At 45.7% G+C, this 13,063-nt stretch overlaps 1 protein-coding gene across 3 annotated transcripts in view; it reads right to left on the reverse strand.

Moving 5' to 3' along the window:
• Wwp2 (WW domain containing E3 ubiquitin protein ligase 2) overlaps window positions 1-13,063 on the reverse strand; it is a 114,974-nt gene that overhangs the window by 9,304 nt on the left and 92,607 nt on the right. For all 3 annotated transcript variants that reach the window (XM_042700697.1, XM_042700699.1, XM_042700698.1), the window contains 3 exons: window positions 10,099-10,273; window positions 3,249-3,303; window positions 95-176 (listed from right to left, as the gene is read on the reverse strand). In XM_042700697.1, coding sequence (XP_042556631.1) covers window positions 95-176; window positions 3,249-3,303; window positions 10,099-10,273 — 312 coding nt within the window. The remainder of the gene's footprint in view (window positions 1-94; window positions 177-3,248; window positions 3,304-10,098; window positions 10,274-13,063) is intronic.

The following is a 13,063-nucleotide window of genomic DNA, read 5'->3' on the forward strand; positions in this document are numbered from 1 at the left end:
AGAATCTTGTAAAGATTCCCAATGTCAGCACTTGTAGAGTGAATGCAATTCAAAGCCACTTAGCCAATGAGCCCCTCTCAGCCTGAACTCTTACCCCTGGGTTCGAGGGTCTTCCCACTGAGTGGTGCGTGTGTTGTGGTTCACGTAATACACCCGTCCATTGTCCTGTCTCTTTTCTGCCATTGAAGAAGAAAGGAGAGAAAATAATCACATTCAAACACCCTTTTCCTCAGCTCCTTTGGCCTGGGTGCTAGATGTGAATTTCTTTCCCTAGAGCCACGTTTAGGGATCAAAGCCTGGCTGACTCATGCTTGTCAAAAGAAAAATGAACGAAGAGACTTTCCCTGTTGCGGAGTGGGGAGAGATGCCCACGTTTCTAACTTCTGTGGCTGTGGGAAGGGGAGCATGGCGGCTCTGAGTGGGACAGCCTGGCTAAACCAGCCAGCTGTGTTCAGCCAGGCTGATCCCTACCTCCCCCCCCCCCCCCCCCCCCGACACACACACAGCCACGCTAAGTCTTCCTTCAGTACCACAGGGCAGGACATGGGGCAGGCCATCAGCTCTACATGGGTGGGAGGAAAACGGGGACCAACGCTCTAAACCCCAATGAAGCCACCTTTCCTGGGAAGTTTCTGATGCTGTTGAAACAAACAGTATTAATGGCTCTCCCCCTTTTACAACAATAGGATGGCATTAAAGAAAGTGATAATAATTAGTTCCAGAAGCTCTGAGAAACCTAAAAAGTGAAAGGAAGGCTGAACTGAGGAGATCAGTCCCTTCCTGACAGAAGCAAGCTTGAATACTCCCAGGATCAGTCCAACTCTCCCTTCCTGCTGTTTTATGGCTGGAATTTTATAAATACAAACATTACCTGTCAATCATACCTCAATGAAGATGAGAAATGAAATAAAAATAAAGACAAATGAGAGAAAGAACAGGAGGTAGATTCAACTATTACAAAGCGACCACCTCCTGCCCATGGATGCTACTGATCATAGAAGGCTGTCCTCCCCAGAGGTTCCTGAATGATGGCCACTCCTAGCCCAGGAGCTATGGCTGTGACCTACAGGGGACTTGTCCAGTGGCTCGGAGGCCTGGGCCACCATTCCTGGCATAGCTACAATGCTGAGGCCTCTTTACACCCTCAAGCAGCCTTACTGCACACAATTTCAGTGTATGGCAACAGCCATGGTGTCACCCCTGGAGTAGCAGAAAGAGACCTGGAGCCTCAGGGCAGGAGGAGCACTGGCAGGCTCATCGCTGCTGCCATGCTCCTCTGCTATGCTTATCCCTGGAGAGGCAGGAGCTTCTCTGCCGTAGCCCTGAGGCTGCTAACACCAAGCCCAAACGAGTGGGATTGGCCTCTGAGCAGAATGTTCTTTTCGTACTTTTGGAACGTAACTATTTTGTGGCTCTTTCTGATTGTTCATAAACAGCACGGACTCTTCTTTGTCCAGTTCTAATGTTTTCCCACTTAGTGCCTGGGACCCATTTACAAGTCTTGATAGCTGCTCTTTTTTTTTTTTTTAAAGCAAAACTTCTACAGAAATAAACTCACTTGACTAAACTCCATCACCTGCCTCTGAAGAGCTAGAAACAAACTCCAGGTCCTGATCTTGATGTCGCTGGCTGCCAAACAGCCTTACAGATTCTTGTGAGGCCAGAGGTCCTTTCCCTGTCTACATGAGGATCCCAAGAGCATGTTTGGTATGCTGCTCATCTTGGAGATACTAATAACCTTGTATTGGTCCAAGGAACCTGGCAGGTCACTTGCGTACACAGAGATTCCCTACCTGAAAGTCAAGAAATACATGGAAGCTAGGAGTACTGGCTATAAGTCTAGCTATTTGGGAGGCTGAGAGCAAGAGGATCATGGTTTGAGGCCAGTCTGGGCAAAAAGATTATAAGATCCCATCTTGATAGAAAAAGCTGAACACAATGTATCATCCCAGAGGCAAAAGTGAGACTCTATCTCAAAAACAGCCAGAGCTAAGAGGGCTAACATCATGGCTCACTTGATAGAGCACCTGTTTAGCAAATGTGAGGTCCTGTTTTCAAACCCCAGTACCAAAGAAGAAAAAGAAGATGAGGAGGAGGAAGAAATAATTCTACGGAAATGAAATGAACTCTTTATGTGACTTATGAAATGGTAACCCCTCTGGATATCACCCTTATAAAAACAATAAATAATGATGATGATGATGATGATGATATGTGGGAGATTTACTGATAACTCCCACTAGAAGAGAGTGTCTCCTAGCACTCTCGAATGCAGTGGGAACTCACCAGCTGAAGCTCTGTAGGTCCAGAGGAGTTGACAGAACCTCTAAAATTACTATAAGGGAGCAGCTGCCTGGAGAGGCTCCAGCCCCCCAGCAGCACTTCTGCAGGCAGATGCCCATCCTACCACTGTCAGCATCTCAGGAGTTTCACCACTTCTGGGGGTGAGCGCTCCCTGCCAAGTTAATACTGTCTGTGAACACCACTTACTGTTTTCTGCTCCCCAACCAATAAACAAAACACACCACCTGCTGATTCCTGTGAAAACTACCCTCTTCAGTACTCAGGGACTCTTGCCGGATTGGACAACATCCTACCCACCTCAGAGAACTGCAGAATGCGCCCATCTCACCATATCTAATGACACCTCTTTCATAGCTACTCCTTCCTAGAATAGCCATGAGGCCTATAATCTCTCCTAAACCATGGGTGTCTATCCTTTAACTCATTCTTGGTGCATCACATCAACGACTTGGAATATGTGAGTGGCAGCAGCTACCAGTGGAAAGGACTGAGCGTGGTGCGATAGCCCTTAGAAGTGCTAACTAGCACTGCTGCCCTTTCACAATCACCGTCCAGTACGAACAGCTATGTGGCAAATACAAGAGGGGCTGCATTAGTCAAATTAGGCTGAAGTTCCCCAATATCTTAGCTGCAAAGAAAGATCTGTTAAGGTGCTCCCTTCCAGCCAGAATCACAAACCTGACAGAAGTCCATTTGGAAAACAGACAGGGTCAAAAGACCTTGTCATGGGCTGGATTTCTGAGTTGACACCTTGAAACTTCCGACCAGAACCCAATAGTCCCACAATCTTTTTAGGGTCACATTCCTTTGCCATGGCCCAAGGAAGTCCCAACCTGCCAGCTCCACCATTTGTCATTGCTCTGACATGCAGAAGAAGGGAGAGAGGGGCATGGCTGATGCACTGCAGGCCTAGGGCACAGAACGGAAAAGGACGCAGTACTTACCCCAGCCAGGAGGGAGGGGGCCCAAGGGATCGTGGTCGGTCGAGGCGCTCGAAGACTAAACACAAGAAACACAGCAGAACACAGAGGTTAAAAAAAAAAAAGAAAAGAAAAAAGCTACCAGTTAAAAATAAATCGATCAAAATAAAACGCTAACAACTCACTTCCACATTTCAGCAGCAGGACCTTAGGTGGCACTACTCTTCTAAAGTCTTTGTTTAAAACAACAAACAAACAAACAAACCCAGAAAAACAAAGAGCTCTGAAGAGGGCAGAGCCCAACTGGGTCTGGAGAAGTGTGGAGCGAGTAGGAGGAAGAGGTACTCGGAAGAAGGTGGGCCAGAGTGCTAGGGCAGGAGCAGGCCCAGGTATGGCAGGAGGGCTTGGGAACACAGGGCTGCCCCGCCAGCTCGCCGCCAGCCTCTGCTCAGCTCCTGCTCAGAGCATCCAAGGCAAATGAAATCCCCACCACCCCTAACTTTCTCCAAGAACCACACACGGGAGGGGAAAAAATACCACAGGCCTTTCCAATGAAATCATTCCCACAAGCCCTGCCCACACCCAGGGCTTCCTGGCTAGAGCTGGGCCCTCCTCCTTTCACCTCCCTCCTGGGTATACAGCATCCACCCAGACTGAGGGCACATTCATGCCCGGAGCCCCTCACTTCCCCCAGGAATGCTTTCCTTCCCCTGCACAAAGCACCTTTATTCTTCCCCTGCCTGAACCTGAAGTTGCTCAGTGTTCTGTGTTTGCCTGTCTGGGGAAGGTGAGCTGGGGGTGGGGTGGCAAGAGAGATGGGGAGAGGGAGAGGGGGAACAGGCTCCAGGACTTCAAGGTCACTGTTTGCATTAGAGTGCCCCCCACCCCTCCCCACCTAATTCTGCTTCAAGGTCCCTGGGGAAGGGCTGCAGTGGATGGAGAGTTCTCATATCCTTTGGGGAAGGGGAGGGGGATGCTGTCAAAACCTTTTCATAGTTAAATAAAACAAGTATTGTTCTGCTCCTGCTTACTCCCCGCCTCCCTGAAGCATTTTTATTACACTTACTAAAATTTAATCGTTATATTAAGGGATCAGGTTCTAAATGCAGACTCCGGGCTGCGGGGCTGGCCCCGTCTGGGAGTGATGGAGCCACACGCGGGACAGAGGATGAATGGGGCTCAGTCTCAGCTTGAGCAAACATTGGTGGAGTTTTTACTGCCAAGAGCTCCCTTCATAGCCCTCCCTCCACCCGCAAGTGAAAGAACAGAGAAACGTTCTTTCCGAGGTGGTAACACAGGCTACTCTTCCAAGCCAGTTCCAACAAAGACGTTTTAAGTCTTGCAACCGTAAGTTCCTTGACGGGACAGGGCCCCTTTCAGTGGAGGGCCTCTTGCCACACAGAATGCAACTGCACCCAGCAGGCGAAAGCTGGCCTCAATTTAGGGCACAATCTCTAGGATGTGCGTACAACCACCATTGCAATTCAGACTTGTCTCAACACTGGAAAACACTGCTCCGATTCACAGCGGTCATCTGGGTGTGTGTTTGGAGTGGAGGAGGGATGGAGGTGGTGGGGTGCGGCATTTCACAAATCCCAATTCCTCCCACTTCGCTTTGTAGTTACCACCTAAGAACAGTCACTGTGAAAAAAAAACAACTCAGCAACAGGAGCAGAAGAGCAAAAATGAAAGTGCATCTCTCATAGATAATGATAGAACACTACAGCAATGGCTTCACAAGAAGTGTCTTTAAGAAACTAAAGGAAAAAAAAAAGGAGGATTGCCGGCACTGGTGGCTCCCCTCTGTAATCCTAGTAACTGAGGAGGCTGAGATCTGAGGACCGAGATTCAAAGCCAGCCGAGGCAGGAAAGTCTGTGAGACTCTTATCTCCAATTAACCACCAGAAAACTGGAAGTGACGTGACTGAAAGTGGTATAGTGCTAGCCTTGAGTAAAAAAGCTCAGAGACAACACCCAGGCCCTGAGTTCAAGCCCCACAACAACAAAAAAGAAAAAGAAAAAAAAGGAGGACTTGGTACCTGCTGCCTCCAATCTCTTTGAGGAAGGAATGTATAAAGTATCCATAGGCTCCAGTGGGAATTCAGCTATCATAGTAGATTTATAGTTATCTTCTGCTTCACTCTACATATCAACAGACCAAAAGTTCTTTACTGATGAACAAAAATGTTTATCAGATCTTTTTTGTTGTTGCTGTAGGTATGTGAGGCTTGAATGGGAGGCCTGGGTGCTGTCATTGAGCACTTTTTGCTCAAGGCTAATACTCTACAACCAGAAGCCACAGCTCCATTTCCAGCTTTTGAGTGGTTAATTGGAGATAAGATAAGCTAGCACCAGCTAGCTTCAAACTGTGATCCTCAGATCTCAGCCCCCTGAGTAGCTAGCACTGCAGGCGTGAGCCACTAGCACACAGCTTAAAAACAAACAAACAAAAACAAAACAAGGTCTCAGTATGTTGCCTCCACTGGTTTCAAATCCCTGGGCTCAAATGATCCTCCTGCCTCAGCCTCCTGAGTAGCTAGGATTACAGGGGTCTGCCACCACACCAGACATAACCAACCGCTTTCTTAATTTTTGTCATTAAAAAAATATATATCTGAAATCCCACAATGTTGGCTCTTTTTCATTAAAGTGCGTTCTTATTTCATGTCTTTGGGACCCTCCCATCCACGTCCCTCAGAACTCCACTCATCCCACCTCAACCTAGAGGAAGAAAGAAGAAGGACAGCAGAGGGAGACACCCAACGTTGATACACAACATAGGAAATCAGAATCATTGGAGACATGCTCATATAATTTTACTTCTCATAATTAGAGCAAAGCACTTGATATTTCTTCCTAAGGTATATATTATAATTTGAAAAATGAGAAAAGAAAGCTAAGGAAGAGAGTGAACAGAAGCTAAGGAAAAGTGAAAAATAAAAGCCAAGTATAATGGCCAGAAAACAAACAAAAATCACCTCCAATGAGGTACTAAGGGGTCAAACCAAGGGCCTTGCATGTGCTAAACATGTGGGCCATGCCCCAGCATAACTGCTGCTTCTCTTCCAACACATTTCTCCTAAAAAGTGTCATACGGAACAGAGCTGGCAAGCATACAGATATGACGAGGGGACTTGGGGCCACAGGAGACAGCCTGGGAGATAGTGGTAACTACTCCAAGAGACAATATTATTTGTGGTTAGAACATAATGGAGTGCTGTGCTACTGGACTGCTCTCCTATGTCCCAGGATTGGGATATCTGGGGTGCAGGCCATGAGCCAGAGAGCTCACGTGAGTTTAAGTCCCTCAGGGACTAAACACAAAGTCCCAGTAATATTTTAAGATACAAACTAAGAAATAAAGAATGTCTAGCAAATACAGCAGAGAAGCAAATACAGCCTAGGGCAAGAAAGGTTCTGGGAAGGGCAGAAGGGTTGAAGAGGGGAAGGAGGCATTGCATTTTTTTTAGGATATACCCATTGGACTTGGAATGAAACCGAGGTGCTTGAGAATTCAGTCTGAGAAGGCTCTCGGGAACGGAAGGGAGGTGTCAGCTTCTGGATAGTGCCCTTTGAGAGCACAGTTAGGAGCACACCCACCACGATTTGTGTCAGCCCTGCCATCGCTGGCTTTCTTCTTTGCTCATTAGGACAGGGCAAGAGGGGAAATGAAGGCAGAGGTACTGCAGAGATGGCAGGCTATGTGACTGGTTTTGACACAATGGCACAGGACCACCAGCACCCCCAGTGGGACACAGTAGTGGCCCCACAAGCATGGGGCCAAAGAAAACTACAAGGGAGAAATAAACAAACAAAAATACACATACAATGACCTCAAGAAACAAAGGCAAATTGGGATTTAGGAAAGAAAAACACCAGAAATATGGAGAACAATCACCTAGAGAACATGAAGAAAGTATGAGTGGAGTCAGACAGAGGAAACATGGGCCAAAAGACTACAATCTGGCTTTGCTTGACTCCCATTCTGAACTGTATTTCATACTCTCTCCAGTCTAGTTAAGAACAAGATCTCAGTTTAAGCTGAGCAAGAAGAGGAGGGGATAACTCTGTATAGTATCAGCTCTTAAGTCTTCCGAGTCAAACCCTGGTCCAAAGCCAAACCCCAAAATAACTGTATGAAAGCAACCCTTCTTGCTTGTAACCAGGACATGGCACCACAGCAAACGAGAGGGAAAAGTAAAGCCATAGCGGGAGGAAAAGCAACAGAAGGACATTGAGAGCAGAGCCAGACAAGATTCCCATCCCATTTTTCAATATAAGATGTGTTCCATGGAGAAAAGGCGGCCCCCACCTCCACACAGTCCTGTCCTGTGTCCCCAGCTGAGCTGTGCAAACCATTTTCGAGGACTCAGAAAGAAAGACGTTTCTACATTGTAGTTTTTCTTCTAGGGAATTCTCCAAGTCCAAGGTCTACCAGTATGGGAAGACATGCTAAAATGAGAGAGGCAGGCAAGAGGAATGAAGGCTCCACAAACGCCACACAGAATTGGGTGGCAGCTCCTTCCAATCTCCCCTTTCACACACAAAACATCCCAGTCAACCTCGAGAATGAACTGCCTCGAGAATATGGTACAGAATAAAAGACAGTCTTCAGTGCACTTTTTTTCAAGAAAAGTTGGATAAACAGGAAGACAAAACCATGGTAAGACTTCTAAGTTGTGTCCTTGTCTATAAGCCAAAGGACAAACAGATCAAAGAAGAAAGATGCCCCAAACCTTCCCAGGTCTGGAGCCAGGACCACCCAAGGAAATAGCAGGCAAATTCTCCGGGGCCCAGCTCAAGAGGAATGAGCTGGAGAAATGACCAGATTTCATTCAATTTTGACACTTCCTTTGGATGCCAGGCATGCTCTGGGGTGGGCACGTGGCATAATGACAGTCACAAAGCTGACTGGGCAAGACCCCCAGGGCCTGGTGCTTATGAATGGGCATAACAGTTGGCCATGAAGGCAATTTCCTAAAACAAACAGCATCATCCCTACTAAGAAAACTGAGGTACTCCTCCGTTTCCTCACTTTCTGGCAGAAGCAACAGAGGGACAAGCTAGCCAAGAGAGATGCTATCATGACATGGTTGAAAATGGAGTTTCTGCTTTAGGTAAGCAAGTCAAGAGCCACAAAAGTGATAAAACAACTGCTATTTAATTAAATGGAATTAAAGATTTTCTGAGCATCTAATTAAAATAGCATCTAATTTAGAAATACATTGCGGAGTTAAAATTCATTTCAAATAAACAAAGTTATACATGATAATTAAAAGTCATGGTCCAGCCAGGCTCACGTCTATAATCCTGGCTACTCAGGAGGCTGAGATCTGAATACGGAAGTTCAAAGCCAGCCCAGGTAGGAAAGTCGTAAGACTCTTCTCTCCAATTAACCACCAGAAAACCAGAAGTAGAGCTGTGACTCAAGTGGTAGAGCACTAGGCTTGAGCAAAAAAACTTAGGGACCCCAAGCCCCTGAGTTCAATCTCAGGACCAGCACACATACACACACAAAAAAAGTCATGGCATGGTCCAGCTCAAAATACTAATGCTGGGGCTGGGAAGGTGGCTCAGTGGTAGAGTGCTTGCCTCGCATGCATGAGGCCCTGGGTTCGATTCCTCAGTACCACATAAGCAGAAAAAGCTGGAAGCGGCACTGTGGCTCAAGTGGTAGAGCGCTAGCCTTGAGCTGAAAAGCTCAGGGACAGCACGCAGGCCCAGAGTTCAAACCCCACAACCGACAAAAAATAAATAAAAAATAATACATTTAACTAAAAAAGTGTAAATGTCATTCTGTAGGTATCTAAATAAAGTGATGTGAGAGTGTGATGAGGATAACATTTTAAGACTGCCCTGGCAGGAAACTGTAGCACAGTCTGTAAAAGAGTTCCAAATGCAGTAGAGAGGAATTCAAAGGCTACTCAGACAACTCAGATAGGAGGGGGCAAAGGAAAATGAAGTATCTCATAGATTGAGGTTGATTCAGACCAGGTACCCGCAAACTATAAAGAGCAGACAGTAAAGTTTTTAGTCTTTGTGGGCAATATGGTCTACGGTGGTAGCATGAAAGTAGTTGACACATCAACTATCTAAGTATGCTTGTGTTCCAATAAAACTCTATTTACAAAGCCAGGTGGTGGGCCACGTTGACTGATTTTGCCAACTGCTGATGTAGACAAGCCTTAAAGGCTGTCCATCCTCAAGAATCTGTCCAATAACAGAGGTCAAAAAGAAAAACTAAGGCTCGGTGCTGGTGGTTCACACCTGTAATCCTAGCTACTCAGGAAACTGAGATCTGAGGATCATGGTTCAGAGCCAAGCCAGGCAGGAAAGTCTGTGAGATTCTTATTTCCAATAAACCACCAGGAAACCGGAAGTGGCGCTGTGACTCAAGTGTTAGAGCGCTAACCTTGAGCTGAATTGCTGAGGGACAGCACCCAGGCCCAGAGTTCAAGCCCCACGACCGGCAAAAAAAAAAAAACTATAGCAGTAACTATAGCATATAAAAAATAAAACTATAGCAGCCCATAGAATATGGGCCAAGTCAAACTTGACCTCCAGGATTCAAGTAAGAAAAAATGGCTTTGAATGGAGAAGGTAGCAAAGAAAGCCAGTCTTAGAAGATAGTGAAGTCAGTTTCAGATATGTTGATTCCCTAAACACCAAGGCTGGCCATGGAGTTACCAAGTTAGAAACACTGGAATCCGGGGAATTTCACTGTGATGAGTGAAATCTCCAGAGTCAGAGCGCTGACATCTCTGGCCACCTTCTTCCCAGCCCATCACCTAAATGGGTCTATAGTCAATGCGTGAGACTGCATATTCTAGCACGTATGGAGGTTGCCCCCCTGGTGGCAGGCCCCTGTCCTCACCTGGTAGAGGAATCTTTGGCTGAAGTGCTGCATTGCTCCCTGGAGCTGATTCCGCTGTGACTGCCATTGCTCATAGTTCCGCACATATTCAGCTGTTGGGCGCTGCCAGGTGGTAGTCCGAGTGTTGTGATCCACATAGTAAAACCTCCCTCGAGGATCTGTGCGTTTTTCCCAGCTAGAAATATTAAGCTCAGAATGAATATAGTGACCAACTACTTCCATCCACAAACTCTAGACAAATCTCAGATGACCCCTCAGAAAGGACTGAGGGAGGGTGAAGTGTGGCTCAGGAACATGGATGTTCTGTAAGGCAAGGTCAGGGCACAGAGGCTTATTATGGGACTAGATCGTTATGACAGGCCTCTGTGGTTTCCAGTTTGGGGTTTTGTAGAAGCTGAATTTGTTCCCAAACTGAGCTGAATGCTTAACTGGGCTAGGAGTAAGCATTCAATCTGTACTGGGAAACTCAAAGTGGATTTCAGAACTTTTGCTAGGTATTTTGCAAACAAACAAACATCCAGAAAACATAAGTCATCTTTTCTGCATAGTGTCCTGCATCCTATGCTTTCTTCTTCCTCAGATGTGTTCCCAAACTTGACTCTACTCTGAGGAGGTTCTCAGGGGCAGCAGTATTGCTGCTGATGTGTATATGTGTATGGTGGTGGTACACAGGTGGCAGTGTGTATGTGTATACATGCTCAAGCATGCACATGTGGCAGAGGAACAGGAGTGATGGGAATCTAACAGCTCCCTTCACAAACTTTCAACTGGTCTAGTTTTAATCTTATCTCACGCCCTCTTTGGGTTCTCCAATCACTGAGCCTTTCTAGGGCTCCATGGAGGCAGCTAGGAACCATGTCCTGCTGGATGCCTGATCCTGCAGGCTTGGGTTTCAGCGTCCTCAGCTCTGCCACTTATGATCAGAAAGTAAACTTGAATTAATTTCTCTCCCACATGTTGTTTGTCCTCCTCCGTTCCTTTATTTTTGAGGGATTATGCTTTGTTGTCATTTTAGTAGATTTTCTAGAAGAATGGAAATACATATTCAATCTACATTTTAACTAGAAGTCCTCTGCCACAGTTAATTTCAGTTTCAAAAGCTATCTCTCCTTTCCTGTCCTCTCTTCTTCTCTCCCTCTCTTCTTTTCTTCCCTCTTTCTCCACCCAGCCTTATAGTTCTGAGGTATGAATTTACTTAAGCTCAAGCATTTAAACTACATCACCAGCCCAGTAACAATTATGCTTCCATGTCCATTTTTTGTTTTGTTTTGTTTTTGTTTTCACAGTGCTGAGGACTGAATTTAAAGCCTTAAGCATGTTAGGCATGTGCTCTGCCGTTGAAGGGCATCCTCAGCTTTCAGGAGAGATCTTATGCACTGGTAATATTTAAAAACAGCAGTGCTTGGAGGCCTAGTCAGTCTTTTCACTGTACAGAATATATCACTGAACTAGGAGCCTTGCTGCACACACCTTGGGTACCTTGGATTTACACTAATGTTCCATTCCAGTAAAGCTGTTCCATGCATCATTTTTCACATTCCATGTGCATGCTGGTGCCTCCACAGTCTTCCCAGCCTGGACCGTCTTCCTGTTCTTACATTAAGTCCAACCCTTTCTACAAGAGTTTGCTCCACCTCCCTCTGGAAGGCTTCCCAAGCCCTAATGCTCTATAATCATCCTTCCTTCCACCTACTTCTGCTCTGAGCACTGCTTGAGAGTGACTAAAAAACAAATGATTGGATTCATTGTAGCTAACAGTTCCAAAGTTTTGAGCTCCTAGATAAAATGCCAGGGCTGCACACATGTTCCCATGGATTTTCTTTTCTTTTTTTTTTTTTTTTTGGGGGGGGGGTCTGGTGGTGGGACCTGAACTCTGGGCCTGGGCGCTGTCCCTCAGCTCTTCAGCTCAAGGCTAGTGCTCTACCACTTGAGCCACAGCGCCACTTCCGGCTTTTTTCTTTTTGCTTATGTGGTGCTGAGGAATTGAACCCAGGGCCTCAGGCATGCAAGGCAAGCGCTCTACCAGTGAGCCACCTTCCCAGCCCCCTCCCATGGATTTTCTATAAGGAGCTGGCCATGAGAAAGTATGAATCCTTTGGTTTCATCTTGTGCCTTGTGTCTTGGTATGTTGAGATAATGGCACCATCTGTAGTTTCAAAGTTGCTCCCATCATGGTTTATATTTTCCTGGGGTAGGACTTCTCCCATTAGCTGGTCTTAAAATAAAAACCATAATCATTGTGTTTTGAGTACTCTATTATAATTATATAGTAAAGTAAGAGCAAGAGGTTGAAAGATGTTCATCTAAAACTTAGAACTAATAAGCTATACCCTTAGAAATTATATCTTTACTTCAGTTCTATCCAAATCCTCATCAGGCCAAGGTCTTCATACTTTGTAGACTAGAGAATTGAGAGGCAGCAATAGCTCATTTCCAGAATTCCTGCTGCTTTCAGAAATGCATGTCAAAATACACAAAGTTCAAGTATGCAACACATTCCACTGAAGTCAATGCTTAATTTGTGATATACTGAGAAATTAAAATATTGATTAGATGTTTGATCATATGAAGGAAATACTAACAATATATGGTACTTTTTAAAAAAAAATCTGCACTGATAGATGGATAAATGATACACTGCTTAAGATTTGCTTCAAAATAATCTGAGTGTAGGAGGAAAGTGGACATGGGTTATACAGGAAATGATCTTTCTCTACAAAGGGCCCAAAAGTAGGTATTTTAGGCTTTGGGGTCATTTAATCTCTGTTGCAATTACTCCAGCCACCGGTCAGCACAAAAGTCATTTTAAAAGGTAAGCAAGGATGGGGATAGGGCTGTGGTAGAGTCCTTGCCTAGCATGCACCAGACCCTGGGTTTGATTCCTAACACCACTTTAAAAAATAAAACAAAAAGCCGGGCGCTGGTGGCTCACGCCTGTAATCCTAGCTACTCAGGAGGCTGAGAT

The sequence above is a fragment of the Dipodomys spectabilis genome, unplaced genomic scaffold, assembly GCF_019054845.1.
Source record: "Dipodomys spectabilis isolate Male_0828 unplaced genomic scaffold, ASM1905484v1 ptg000273l, whole genome shotgun sequence".
Classification (NCBI taxonomy): domain Eukaryota; kingdom Metazoa; phylum Chordata; class Mammalia; order Rodentia; family Heteromyidae; genus Dipodomys; species Dipodomys spectabilis.